At 52.8% G+C, this 12,662-nt stretch overlaps 1 protein-coding gene across 1 annotated transcript; it reads right to left on the bottom strand.

Annotated features, from left to right (window-relative positions):
- Window positions 1-2,476: 2,476 nt before the first annotated feature.
- C1R (complement C1r) lies at window positions 2,477-11,927 on the bottom strand. The gene is made up of 11 exons (XM_079936451.1): window positions 11,808-11,927; window positions 10,848-11,076; window positions 9,404-9,596; window positions 8,942-9,088; window positions 8,651-8,847; window positions 8,214-8,361; window positions 7,985-8,106; window positions 6,123-6,201; window positions 5,621-5,776; window positions 4,011-4,085; window positions 2,477-3,362 (listed from the first exon to the last, which is right to left on the bottom strand). Coding segments are annotated over exons 1-11 (2,118 nt in total). The 5' UTR covers window positions 11,810-11,927; the 3' UTR covers window positions 2,477-2,592.
- Between the last annotated feature and the right edge of the window lie 735 nt (window positions 11,928-12,662).

Genomic DNA, 12,662 nt, shown 5'->3' with positions numbered 1-12,662 from the left:
GCACGAACCCGCGTCCGCTGCATCGGCAGGCGGACTCTCAACCGCTGCGCCACCAGGGAAGCCCGAGACTAGTATTTTTTTTTTAATTGACGTATAGTTGATTTACAATTTTGTGAATATACATATATTCTTTTTCATATTCTTTTCCATTAGGGTTTATTACAGGATATTGAATATAATTCCCTGTGCTGTATAGTGGCACCTTGTTTTTCATCTATGTTATATAGAGTAGTTTGGAATCTGCTAATCCCAAACTCATAATTTATCCCTCCCCCTGCTTTCCCCTTTGGTAACCATAAGTTTGTTTTCTATGCAGAGATTAGTATTTTTTAAACTGAGGACAGAAGAGCTACCTTAGGGTGGCCATTGCCCTAACAAGGTGTCTTACGAAAGCCATGGCCTGAGATTAAGAGTTCAGGGACACTCTGGTCTGTTTGATGTGACACGTGGCTTTCAGGAAAACAGTTTTTATCAGAAGCCAAAAGGGGTATATTTGTGGCCCATGAAGAAAGAACTTTGATCTTCCATGGACCGAAAGGGCAAAATTCAACAGCTGACATTAGGCTGGTGGTTAACACATGATGAAGTAACCAGAACTCTAATCAAAAGGTCTGAAGAACCAAATGGGACTTCCCTGGTGGCGCAGTGGTTAAGAATCTGCGTGCCAAGGCAGGGGACACGGGTTCGAGCCCTGATCCAGGAAGATCCCACATGCCGCGGAGCAACTAAACCCGTGCGCCACAACTACTGAGCCTGTGCTCTAGAGCATGCAAGCCACAACTACTGAGCCCGCGTGCCTCAACTACTGAACCCGCATGCCTAGAGCCCGTGCTCTGCAACAAGAGGAGCCACCACAATAAGAAGCCCGCGCACAGCAACGAAGAGTAGCCCCCGCTCGCCGCAACTAGAGAAAGCCCGTGTGTAGCAATGAAGACCCAACGCAGCCAAAAAACCCCCCAAAAAACCCAACAATAGGAAGCTACTGGAAGTATCATGTCAAATCAACCCAGCAGCATAAAGCCATTTATTTATTCCTTAACTCGACACCTGCCAACTACCTTCCCCTACCTGCCTGTCGTTACATGTGCCATGGAGTTGACAGTGTACCCTGGACTACAGAGTTTTGGGCAGGAGAAGGGGGATTCCTCTAGAGAAAAAAAAAATTGGAAAAATATTAAGAAACATGCTTGTGATGTGGAAATTTTCCTTCTTTTTAATAATTGGAGGAGTAGAAAAAAAATCAACCTGGAATCTGACAAATAACAGAAAAAGGAAGTCCATCCCTGCCAGAGAGAATCTTTAGTCTATTTGGGTTCTGCCCTTGCGGACAGGCCGAGGTATTGGTGAAAGGATTCGCTTGTTGCTGCTGCCTTGGACAGTAGGATGGGTCTATTTTTTTGCATCATTAGCTGTAGTACCAGATCATTTCCCTGGGTGAGGGGCAGGGAGGGGTTTTAAGTGAATCATCATCAGAGACTTTGGAGCTGGAAAGACTCATCACCAAGGCCTAGAAGGGCTAGAAAATCATTCATTGTGGCTTAAAAGACATCAATCGTACGGCGTTGCAAGTTGCTTGGGAATAACATGTGTGCTTCACCTGAAACTCAGGAAAAGACTTAACTTTTAAAAAAGCAAGTGAATTGTCACATTTCTTTGGTCAGAAGAAAATGGACTGGTGGATCAGCTCCTCATGCTGGGGGAAAAAAATGCAGCCAGGAGGACTTTATGGGAAGGACCCTAGTTGAAACAGCACTAGCCCAGAAGGGGCTTGAGGGATTTTGGGATTCTCAAAAGTTGCTTTTACCATGATTTCTATAATCAGAAAAATATTCTATGAAAATGTGACTTTTTACTTTCTGCATAGCTGTTCTTCTTGTTTTTCAATTTTCCATGCAACATAATCAAGAATTTATTTGAAACACCTTATGATATGAACTGAAATAAACTTGGCAAACTACAATTATCCTGATGTTTTATTCATTCATTTATTATTTATTCATTTATTCCTTTTAATTCATTTTACACAATGGGCTTTCTCATAAAATTTTATTTGGAAGGAGTTCTATTCAATTACCCGATGGTTATAAAAATGGAAGAGGGGCTTCCCTGGTGGCGCAGTGGTTGAGAGTCCACCTGCCGATTCAGGGGACACGGGTTCGTGTGCCGGTCTGGGAAAATCCCACATGCCGCGGAGCAGCTGGGCCCGTGAGCCATGGCCGCTGAGCCTGCGCGTCTGGAGCCTGTGCTCCGCAACGGGAGAGGCCACTGACAGTGAGAGGCCCGCGTACCGCAAAAACAAAAAGAAAAACAAAACAAAACCAAAAAAATGGAAGAGAACAATAATAACTAGAGATTGTGGAATACATCTTCTGCAACCCTGGGGCGGGGGTGCGGGGAATAAAGGTGACCTTTGGGTTATTTTAGGTGAAGAGTGTGGGTGGGATTATAGAAAAGAGAATTTATTTCACACAGTGTCTTTCTGCATCAGTGATTTTAATATGGATTCTTAGTGGTTGTCAACAGCCGGTTAGATAATCTTTTTTTTTTTTTTTACGCCCTGCTCTTTGGATTCTGACCTAGTGAATTCCGGGCTCAGTCCTCCTCCTCCATCTCTTTCTTGATCCAGTCAACGTAGTTGAGCAGTTTCGTGTAGAACCCGTACCCCCTGCTGCAGCCGATGCCCCAGGATATGATGCCTGTCGCCACCCAGCGATCATTTTTCTCATCCCTCACTGCAAAGACCCCTCCGCTATCCCCCTGACAGGCATCTTGCTTTAGAGTCGGGTCCCCAGAGCAGAACATGTTTTCAGAAAACACATCTTTCCTATTTTTTTTCCGGAGCCATCTCTCACAATCCTCTCGCTTAGCTACGGGCAGACGGACAAACCTGAGGTTGTGAGAAAGTCTCTCCTCCGTGATCCCAAAGCCACTGACATAGCCCATGAGACCCTGGTCATAGAAGGTCTCGTTGTCGGGGAGGCAGATGGGGAGGAGGTTGGGGCCCAGGGTGACACTGTTTTCCAGCTCCAGGAGGGCGATGTCCCCCTCGAAGTTGTGGGACTCTTCCTGGCGGTAGTCGGGGTGGATGCTGACCCTGCGGACGGGGTGGTTGGCCAGCTTGGTGATCTCTTCCACGTTGACGTGGCCCAGGAACACGTCCACGGTGGCGTTGCCCTGCGCTTCGTACTCCTTGGGGTAGAGCGTGTGCGCGGCCGTGAGGATCCAGCGGTCGCCCAGCAGCGCGCCGCCCCCTCGGCCGTGGATGTTGGTGAAGGCCTGCCAGGGGAAGTTGCCCAGCTTTGCCTTCTGGCCTCCAACGATGCGCTGCTTCTGCTCCACAGGGTTGACGGGTTTCCCGCACACTGGGGAGGAGAAGGGGGCGGGGGGGGGGGGAGAGAAGGGGGCGGGAGGGGGGAGAGAAGGGGGCGGGTGTGGGGAGAAGGGGGCGGATGGGGGGGAGAAGGGGGCGGGTGGGGGAGAAGGGGGCGGAGGGGAGGGGGAAGAAGTCAGCGCCCGGCACCGCGGTCTGTTCCCTCCCCTTCGCCCCCTCTTTTTAGCTCAGGGCCCTTTCTTCTCTCTCCTCCCTCCCTTCCGTCTTTGTTGTACGGTCAGCCTCTTCTCCTCGTTCTTGTTTATTCTTCCTGGGGCTTTTCTCGCTCTTTTTTTCCTTTTTCTTTTTTTTGGCCGCGCCGCGGACCCGTGCCCCCTGCAGTGGGACGTGGCGTCTTAACCACTGGACCGCCAGGGAAGTCCCTTTTGCTCTTTTTATTTTTATTCCTCATCTCCCACCTGCTCAGTGAAAAGTCCAGGAATGTCGGGGCAGGTCCAGCTCTCTGGGTCCCTCTGCCCTTCTGCTGGGGCGTCTCCTCGCCTTTTTCCTGATTCCTCCCTCACCCCCTGTCTACCTTCAGCTTCAAGCTGGAGCGTCTCTCCCTTCTCTGTGCCATGCCTCCTCTGAGGCCCTGCAGGGCTGCCAGGGCCACAGAGGACGGTGGAGGGTTTCCACTCACCTGGCAAACACCGAGGCATCTTCTCTCCTGCCAGCTCATTCTTCCACGTGCCCTGAGCTGTGCAGATGTACTGCCCTGAGGGGAGAGGGGCTGCGCTCAGGCTGGGAGGTCGTGGGCAGGGGCCAGTGAGCACCAAAGTGCGGGAGGGCGAGGTCAAGGATCAAAGGGAAAGGTTCAAATATATGTGGATGGGCTATTGAAAGTGTTAAGAGGCTCCATACGTATATTTTTGTTTTAATGCTAAGTGGAAAAATCAGAATGCTTAACTATTATATTCGACATGATCCCCATTTGTGAAAGTAGACACAAAACCTGCACGGAACTTATCAAACTTCCATCAGTGATTGCATCTTGGTGCTGGGTCGTAGATGTTAATGGTAGCTATGGTTTTTTTTTTTTTTTTTTGGCGGTGCTGGGTGGATCTTAGTTCCCCAACCAGGGATTGAACTCACACCCTTGGCAGTGAAAGAGTGGAGTCCTAACCACTGGACCTCCAGGGAATTCCTGGTAGCTATGTTTTCTGATCACAGACAGTGTGCCGGTGCTCATTGCTCAGAACTGTATCTGCATTATCTCATTTAAGCACCACCGTGAGGCTTTCAGATATGCACCATTATCCCCACCTTATAGACGAGGAAACTGAGTTTAAATAATTTGCACAAGGTCGGGCTTCCCTGGTGGCGCAGTGGTTGAGAGTCCACCTGCCGATGCAGGGGACACGGGTTCGTGCCCCGGTCTGGGAAGATCCCACATGCCGCTGAGCGGCTGGGCCCGTGAGCCATGGCCGCTGAGCCTGTGCGTCCGGAGCCTGTGCTCCGCAACGGGAGAGGCCACAGCAGTGAGAGGCCCACGTACCGCAAAAAAAAAAAAAAAAAAGTTTTAAAGATACCCACAGATGAACTTGAGAGTAATTTAGTAAACCTCAATGCAGAAATTCACAACATAGCAGCCTGAGAGGGTATGTGGGGAGAAGGCTGAGGAAGTCTCACTGATAAAGCTGTAGTGGTGGTGGTGGTGATGGTGGTGGTGATGGTGGCGGTGGTGATGGTGGTGGTGATGGTGGTAGTGGTGATGGTGGTGGTGATGGTGGTAGTGATGGTGGTGGCAGTAGTGGTGGTGGTGGTGGTGATGGTGGTGGTGGTGGTGGTGGTGGTGGTTATGGTGGTGGTAGTAGTGGTTATGGTGGTGGTGGTGGTGATGGTGTTGGTGATGGTGGTGGTAGTGATGGTGGTGGTGATGGTGGCGGTGGTGATGGTGGTGGTGATGGTGGCGATGGTGATGGTGGTAGTGATGGTGGTGGTGGTGATGGTAGTGGTGATGGTGGTGGTGATGGTGATGGTGGTGGTGGTGGTGGTGGTGGTGGTGGTGGTGGTAGTGGTGATGGTGGTGGTGGTGATGGTGGTGAGAAGAAGCTGCTTATGAGATTCAAGTCTTTCTTTGTATCAGTTCAGGTGTTTCCTTCTTCAGCTTTATTAGATGCCTCTTGGTACCTCTGAAGCCAGTGCCCTGGATAAATATCTTAATATTCACTCTGTAGGGATTCTATTGGAAGAAATTGCAGAAGATGTCCCAACAAGAGGGAGCAGACTGCCATTTGCATGGGTCCCTACCTCGCTCAGACTTGCTTCTGCCATCTCTGGTTTGCATTTTGTAATACGGCTCGTGGCAGTAGTACTGGATACGGGCCTGGTAGGTGTTCACCCCCGTCGTGGTGGTATAATTGAAGGCTCCGTTAGGCAAGCTTCGGGGCTGCCCGCAGTCCTTGACTTGGAGAGAACACAGGGCCGTCTGAGAGCTGGTAAGGATTGTACCGGAACTTCAGTGGGAGGAAGGTGAGCAGTCTGCCCACAGAGCAGGAGTGGACCCGCAGAAGCTATGGTGAGTGGGGGGCTATGGTGAGTGGGGGGCTCTCGTGATGTACGGGAACTGGATACAACGAAATTCAGCCCTGGGTACAGCCTGTCAGTCCTGCTGAGATGAGGGCTGACTGGTTCCTGGATGGGCCAGAGGCTTCAAAGGATAAGTCAGGGGAGGGTCTTTTTGGGGAGATGCTTAGGCCAGACCCCTCTTCCCTTCTCCTCGGGGGAGACACGTCCCTGAGTTGCAACTTACTCTTGCACCTGGGCATGGCGCGATGCCATGTACCATCATCCTGGCAGACAGCTGTGAAGGACAGGAGCGCCTGTTTGCCCTGTTTGATCAGAGATAGAGGTGCTGTTAGTACAAGGAGGTGCCGCAGCTCCCTTCCTGTCCTCGCCCACACGGGAGCAGTAGGGATGCAAAGTCATCTCTCAAGCCCTCAGACCTTAGCAGCCATGGACGTGGCTCCTTGGTCCTTCTTCCTAGCCGGTCCTTTCAGACCAGACTTACACATGGGCGCACGTGAGCCACACAGCAGGAAGTCAGACCTAGGGCTGGTTGTTAGACCCAATAATCCTCTCTCTAGATTCTTGCCTGTTTCCACTGAGGTCCAATTGAACCCCACAATTTTAAATTAAAAAAACAACAAGCCCAGTTGTGTGTTCTCTGCATTGAAACAAAAGTTTCTGCCCTGAAGTAGAACCATGTTTCTCTTCCTCTGGAACACCTGTCGTCACCTCATCGCCCCTAGACTGTAGTCTTCTTAAGGGCAAGGGCCTTTCCTAAAATACTAGCGCAGCCCAGCCACTTTCAAGGGTGCTTGAGGATGCTGACGTATGCTAAGTGCTGTCGTAGGTGAGCAGATGGCAGGGACCAGGGCAGGAGATGGCCCCCTCTGAAATGAAAAGTAATTGGACAAAATGAATGAGTTTTATTAAGATCAACAGTCATCCCAGATAATTCGCTCTGGAACTGATTGCAAGAGAATGTGTACGAGGATTAGGATGTCCCAGTGAAATGTGAATAATGTGAGAGAAACCGTGTGACTTGTTTAAAACTCTATGATGTGAATGACAAATGCCAAGGTAAGGGTGCGGGGGACGTAGGACGTGGTGAGTTGTCACCTGAGCAGAGAGGAGGGGTCTAGGACACTGAGTCCTTCCTGGAGCGAGGAGCAGTTACCTGGCTAACTCAGCTTGATGCAACATTCAAAGGTAAGCTCCACGAAGCCTGCATGAATATGTGTTTCTTTTTACTGTACTTCCCACATCCAGAACACTGCCTGACACTCAGTAACACTTAGAAGGTTTGTTCGGTGACTTTGCTACAACTGAAGGACAAACCAAAGGTCTCTTCTCTGTTTCACAGTAGGTCTTCCAAGTGGCTCTATTGAACAAAGACGGGATGTCCAGTCCCAGGTCCCTGGCCAGGGGTAACTCCAACTGCATGCTTTTCAAAAATAGCATTTTAATTTACCAGCTTTTGTGAGATTGAGCAGTGGAGAAAACCACGTATTTTCCTGAGTCTGCAAAGCTGAGGACAGGATGGTGGACCTGGGGTAAGACCACCAATGTACAGAAAAGAAGCCCCTTCTTGTTGTTAGGTGGGATGCTGCCCGATTCATGAATCATTGAACAAAGTCAGTTAGATCTTAAAAAAAACACCAAAATCCCCAAACCCAGAGCCCTGGAGCAAGAGGCAGGGGGTTTGGTGGTAATCCTTGCTGCACACAATCCCGGTACTGTTGAGTTGCTCCTTGTACTTCACCTCCGCCCCCGCCTCTTTGGTTCCTAATTCTACAGTGAGTTATTGGGCAAGGCCAGTAGCTCTTAAACTTGGCTGGGCAGTAGTACCACCTGAGTAGCTTTTAGTAATCCTGATGCCCAGGTTGCACTCCAGACCCATAGACTAGGCTCTAGCGGGGGACCTGGACATCAGTATTTTAAAATCCTAAGTGTTTCCAATGAGCAGTCAAGTTGGAACAGGCCAGGTGGCCCTTCCAGCTCAAACACGTATGATTCCACTTGGGGCTGAGCCTCAGTCTGCTGTGGGCCTGGCTGTGCGAATTATTCCTGATGCTGGGCCAGTTCCTTCCCCTCAGCTGTGGCTCTTACCTCCATGAGCTGGTAGCCTTGTTTGCAGGTGGCGATGAAGTAGTCCCGGAACTCGTACTGAGGCTGCAGGTCCTGGATGATGGTGAACGAGTCTAGGGCCTTGGGCTGGGGACACTTGATGACTGTCAGGGAAAGCAGAGGGCGCATTTATTGCAGAGCCACTGGCCTTCTTTCTACCCACTACATCCTGCCCCCTTGCTGGCCAGCGAGGGGCCCCGGGCAGCCTTACTTTTGCTGGTGTAGTGCAACTTCCAGCCCTGGCTGTCCCCTGACTCGTCCGTGAAGAACAGCAGGTCCACGGAGTTGCTCCTGGTGTCAATGGGCTCTGGCCTTTGCTTCCCACAGAACTCACCGATGTTCCTCTTGTTGGCATAGATCTGATGGGGGAGGAGGGAGGGTCACTTCTCCAGTTCAGAGACTTTTCCCCAGGGCTGGGGCGGTGGTGCTGGTGGTGGGGATCCTGCTTTCTGTATGTTTTCAGCTGGAGGGTAAAAGGGATCCCCAGTACCCAGCTGCCCGCTGTGTAGGAACTTGCCCAACTCATGTGTGATGTTGGCCGTTGCTGTACCGATTGGCCAGAGGGTCCAGCAGGAAGGAGGGGTAAGAGAGCCACGTGGCGATGGGAGGAGAGGACAGGGCGTCTGGGGGTGGGGAGGTCTGCTGCACCTGTAGCTGGTCGTAGGGACAGGGTACTTGCTCGTGGTCATCGATTTCGAAAGGCTCCAGGAACTTGAGTTGGAGGGTGAGGCCCCGCTCTACCCGGATGCTGTAGTTGCAGCGTAGGTCGGGCGGGTAGGGCCGGGGGTACTCCAGGCTGGAGATGTAGCCCGACGGCTCTGTGAACAGCTCGCTGCTGCACTCGGCTGTGAGAGCAAAGCCGGGAGGGGGGGTCACCCGGAGACTCGGGCTGGCCCGGTGAGCCCTTGCTCGGTCCCTTCCTCCCAACCCTGACCTCACCCTGGCAGGAATGCCTGTCCTTCTGAAGCTCGTAGCCTGGACGGCAGGAACAGAAGTAGCCACCAACGTAGTTGTGACACAGGTGCTGGCACAGGGGCTGGGGACTCTGCTCCACCAAGTTGAGCTGGGAGGCACATTCGTCCAGGTCTGGAAGAGATTCCGGAAGGAAGCATTCAGTTCCTGCCGGGGGACTTCTGTGGTGGCGCTGGTCTCAGCGAGGTCACTCACCAGAGGCCTAAACAGACAAAGCCGGCTCCTGGCCGCCTGGGCCTCCCGGCCCCTCTAACGCCTTCTGGGAACTGCCCAGTGGGGACAGGGCTCAGGTGGACAGCCCCCTCCTGGAAAAAGCTCTCTTGGGAAAAGCAAGGAAGTCCAGGCTTCCTGCTTCTTTGGAGTCAAGGTTCTCCTTTTCCGGCCCCCGTGCAACATGAGGGCTAGAACACGGGCACAGGGACCACTCACCCACAGCTTGGTAGTAGGCCAGGAAGCCCTTGTAGAACATGATGGTGCCGTTCTCCTCGTTGGAGAAGTCCGTGTGGAAGGTCAGCAGCATCTTGTTCCCTTGGGACATAAATTCCTTCCTTCCTGGAGGGTTGCCCAGTGGAGAGCCCAGCTGCCCACAGAACCTCCCCAGGGTTTTCTTATCGGCAGAGATCTGATGGAAGAAGGACAGTGGGGTAGGGAGACAGTTGTTGAGGGGACACGTCCCACGTGGAGGGTCAGTGAAGGTCATCCTTCTCTTGTCCCGACGAGCGGATCATGCTTCCTTGCTGGACGGCCTCCAGCTGCTCTCTGCCTGCTGCGTTCTGGCTGTTGCAAGCTTCCCCAGGTGCCTTTCCTCTGTCCCCTGCATCTCCATCCGCTAACTCTGCACGTTATCCTGTCCCGCAAACATCGTCCTTCCCCTTTTGTGACCCCCAGCATGTTTCAGACCTTTCTTCACTCCCATCTCCTCCTGTGCCCGCCTCCCACTGGAATCCTGGTGGCCTCTACCTGGCCTCTATCATTCCTTCATCCCTAGAGCCTGGATGGTCTGCTTCACCTTCTGCCCTGTCCTTCCACCTCGCCTTAGTCAAACCACTCACGTCCAGCCATGCCTCGTGATGGACTCAGCTGAACGTGAGCCCCCGGGGCCTGGTAGCCTTAGCAAGCATGGCCAAACTTCCCTTACCTCTTTCTTCACAGATTCCTTAACCCCTCCAGAGCAGAAGGCATCCCTCCCCCCACCTCATTCTTCACCATCCCTTACCACCAAGACCCCTCGCCTCCAACACTGCCGTCTCAAGTCCTCTGGGCTAGGAAGATGTTTCATTTTCACGTTATTCTCTTATAACCTCCAGGAGGTCTCCTTGGAATAGTATTTATGGGCTGTGTGCGTGCTCTACCCGAATCCTGAGTCAAGAATCTCATTTTTATTGGATGTAGAAAGATGGGACTGGGACGGTGCCCTTGGTCATGACAGAGGTGAGGAGACAGCTCCCTGTCCTTGCTGAAGCCTATGCCTGAGCCACCACCATGAACGTCTCCCCTCCCCATGTCCCTGCGTTCCTGGTGAGGTGGCAGCCAAGGTGATACTCTCCATGGAAACAGGGAAACTGAGGCACAGCGATTTCCCAAAGGCTCCTAGCAAGTAAGAAGATGGGGAAGGTTTTTCTGATCCCTGTAGGCAGTACATTTCCTGAGAGTGGGGCCCGTACCTTCCCTCTGTGTCTCTCCCCTCAGTGCTCCCCTAGGGGCTCTCAAACCCGTGGACACTCATCCACGACATCACTTGACTCTCAGAAACCCCACCTGGCCATCAGCTTTCACAGGCTTGGGGCTTTGTCCACAGGTAGGGTCCTATACAGGGTTCCCAGGTTCCAGAGACACCCAGCTCTCCCTCTGCCCACCCAACCTGAGCCCCTACCTTGACATAATCATAGAAACAGCCTTCCGAAGGCTCCAGGTCAAACTGCCGGAAGACGAGCTTCACCCTGTATCCCGTGGGGACCGTGATCACAGTGGTGGTCTCAAAGTTGTCGGGGTAAGGCTTGGGGTACAGAGGGGAAGTCACTTCCCCATAGAGCTTCCGAGGGGTGAAGACGGAGCCTCCCACCCTGTAGAACAGGACTGGCACCAGGACGTATAAGAGCCACCTGCCAAAAAGAAAAAAGGCATCTGTAGGGCTGGAGGGGGTGCAGCAGCCTTGCAGTTTGGGCAGTGGCTGTGGAGGGGGTGGGGATGGTCATACCGCCCGGCGTTTTCCTCTCGGCCCATTCTAGACCTCACAGAGATGTTCTGGGGGGCGGGGGCGGGCGGAGTGCGGAGGCTGGTCTCTGCAGCTGCGGCATTGGTGCACACTCCCCGGGGCGGTGTCCAGTCCGGAGGTCATCACGCTCCCTCCACCTCTCTCCCCAGCCTCCTCTGCCCTGTCCCATCACTCCCCTCCCCTTCCCGGAATAGGGCTGGCTTGGGACCCGTTAATTGGGGGTGAGGGTTTCCAGTCACGGCTCTCCGAAAGGGCTCCCAAAGGCTCAGCAAAGGCCTCTGGGAGAAACCACCTATGGAAGATGGTTTCGGGCACGAAACGCCGCCTCTCCGGGGCTGAGTGGGTCCCCCATCTCGCTGCTCCCTAGGAGCTGGAGGAGGAAGGCAAGGTGGCATCACCTCCTGGGTCTGAGGTCTCCTCTTGCCCTCAGGAGGAGGGACGGGGGGCATGTGTTTGCATGAGTGCACGCATGTGCACTTTGGAAGGGGTAAGGTATATACGGAGGGGAAGTGTGTTCCCGCCTCCCTGAGTAACTCTGGGGGCAGGGTTGCCTCCCGTGCCCAGGATTCTCTGCTCTGGCTTCTCCCTCCCTCCTTGGTCCCCATTAGCCTTACTCACATTTCTCAAGGCCTGTTTTTGGGTCTCTGACTCTCCTGACAGCGTCTTCATCCACTCTGTGTCCAGGGAGAGCAGAGTCATGCAGAGGAGGGAAGGGGGAGGGAATGAGGGGGAAAAGGGGGGGACCATTACGGGAGGAATGTTGTAGGGAATGAACTATTTGCATAAACAAAAACCAAAAAAAAAAAAAATCTGTTTCCAGTGTAATTTAGTTTTGGTTTTGAAATCCCCGATGGTGGTGCCACCTGCTGGCCACATGGGGGAGGTCTAGAGATGGGTCTGCATTTTTAGGGACAGAAAAAAGCCTTTGGTTGGAGGCCCAGACTTTCGTTTCTAAATCTGATGGGAATTCCCTCTTTCTTCCGGGACCTTCCTGGGGTCTGATGTTGTTGTACAAGGTTCCTACCAAAAGGGCAGTGGAGATTGCAGTTGAGGGTGACTCTCTTTCCTGGACCCTTCCTGTCCTTAGTCGCCTGGCACCTGGTCTGGGAGCAGCCAGGGTTTCAATGCCCAGGATGATGTGACAGGAACAAGGGCTGGAGAAGGGTAGTGCAGGAGGGCACAGAGGAGAATGGAGTTCGGTTGCCCTGGGGCCCTGGGCTACTTCACTCATCAATGACACGAAGAGCAAGGATTGCTGTGACCCCTGGAAAGCAGCACCAGGCTCAGTTTTAAGACCCTTCTTCCCCACCTCAGTGAACCCAGGCCTGCCAATGAACTTGTCTCTTCGAGAAGCGGGGGCAGCTGAGGACAGGATAGACACATCCTCTTATCCTCAGAAACTGGTCAAGAGTTTGAGCCCCTGAGTGTCCCAGCTGCCTAGGGCTGGGCAAACAGTGTGGCTGTAAGACCGAC

The sequence above is a fragment of the Stenella coeruleoalba genome, assembly GCF_951394435.1.
Source record: "Stenella coeruleoalba genome assembly, chromosome: 11".
NCBI lineage: Eukaryota > Metazoa > Chordata > Mammalia > Artiodactyla > Delphinidae > Stenella > Stenella coeruleoalba.
The sequence above is the reverse complement of the archived record's forward strand: the minus strand, read 5'-3'. Positions and strand labels throughout refer to the sequence as shown.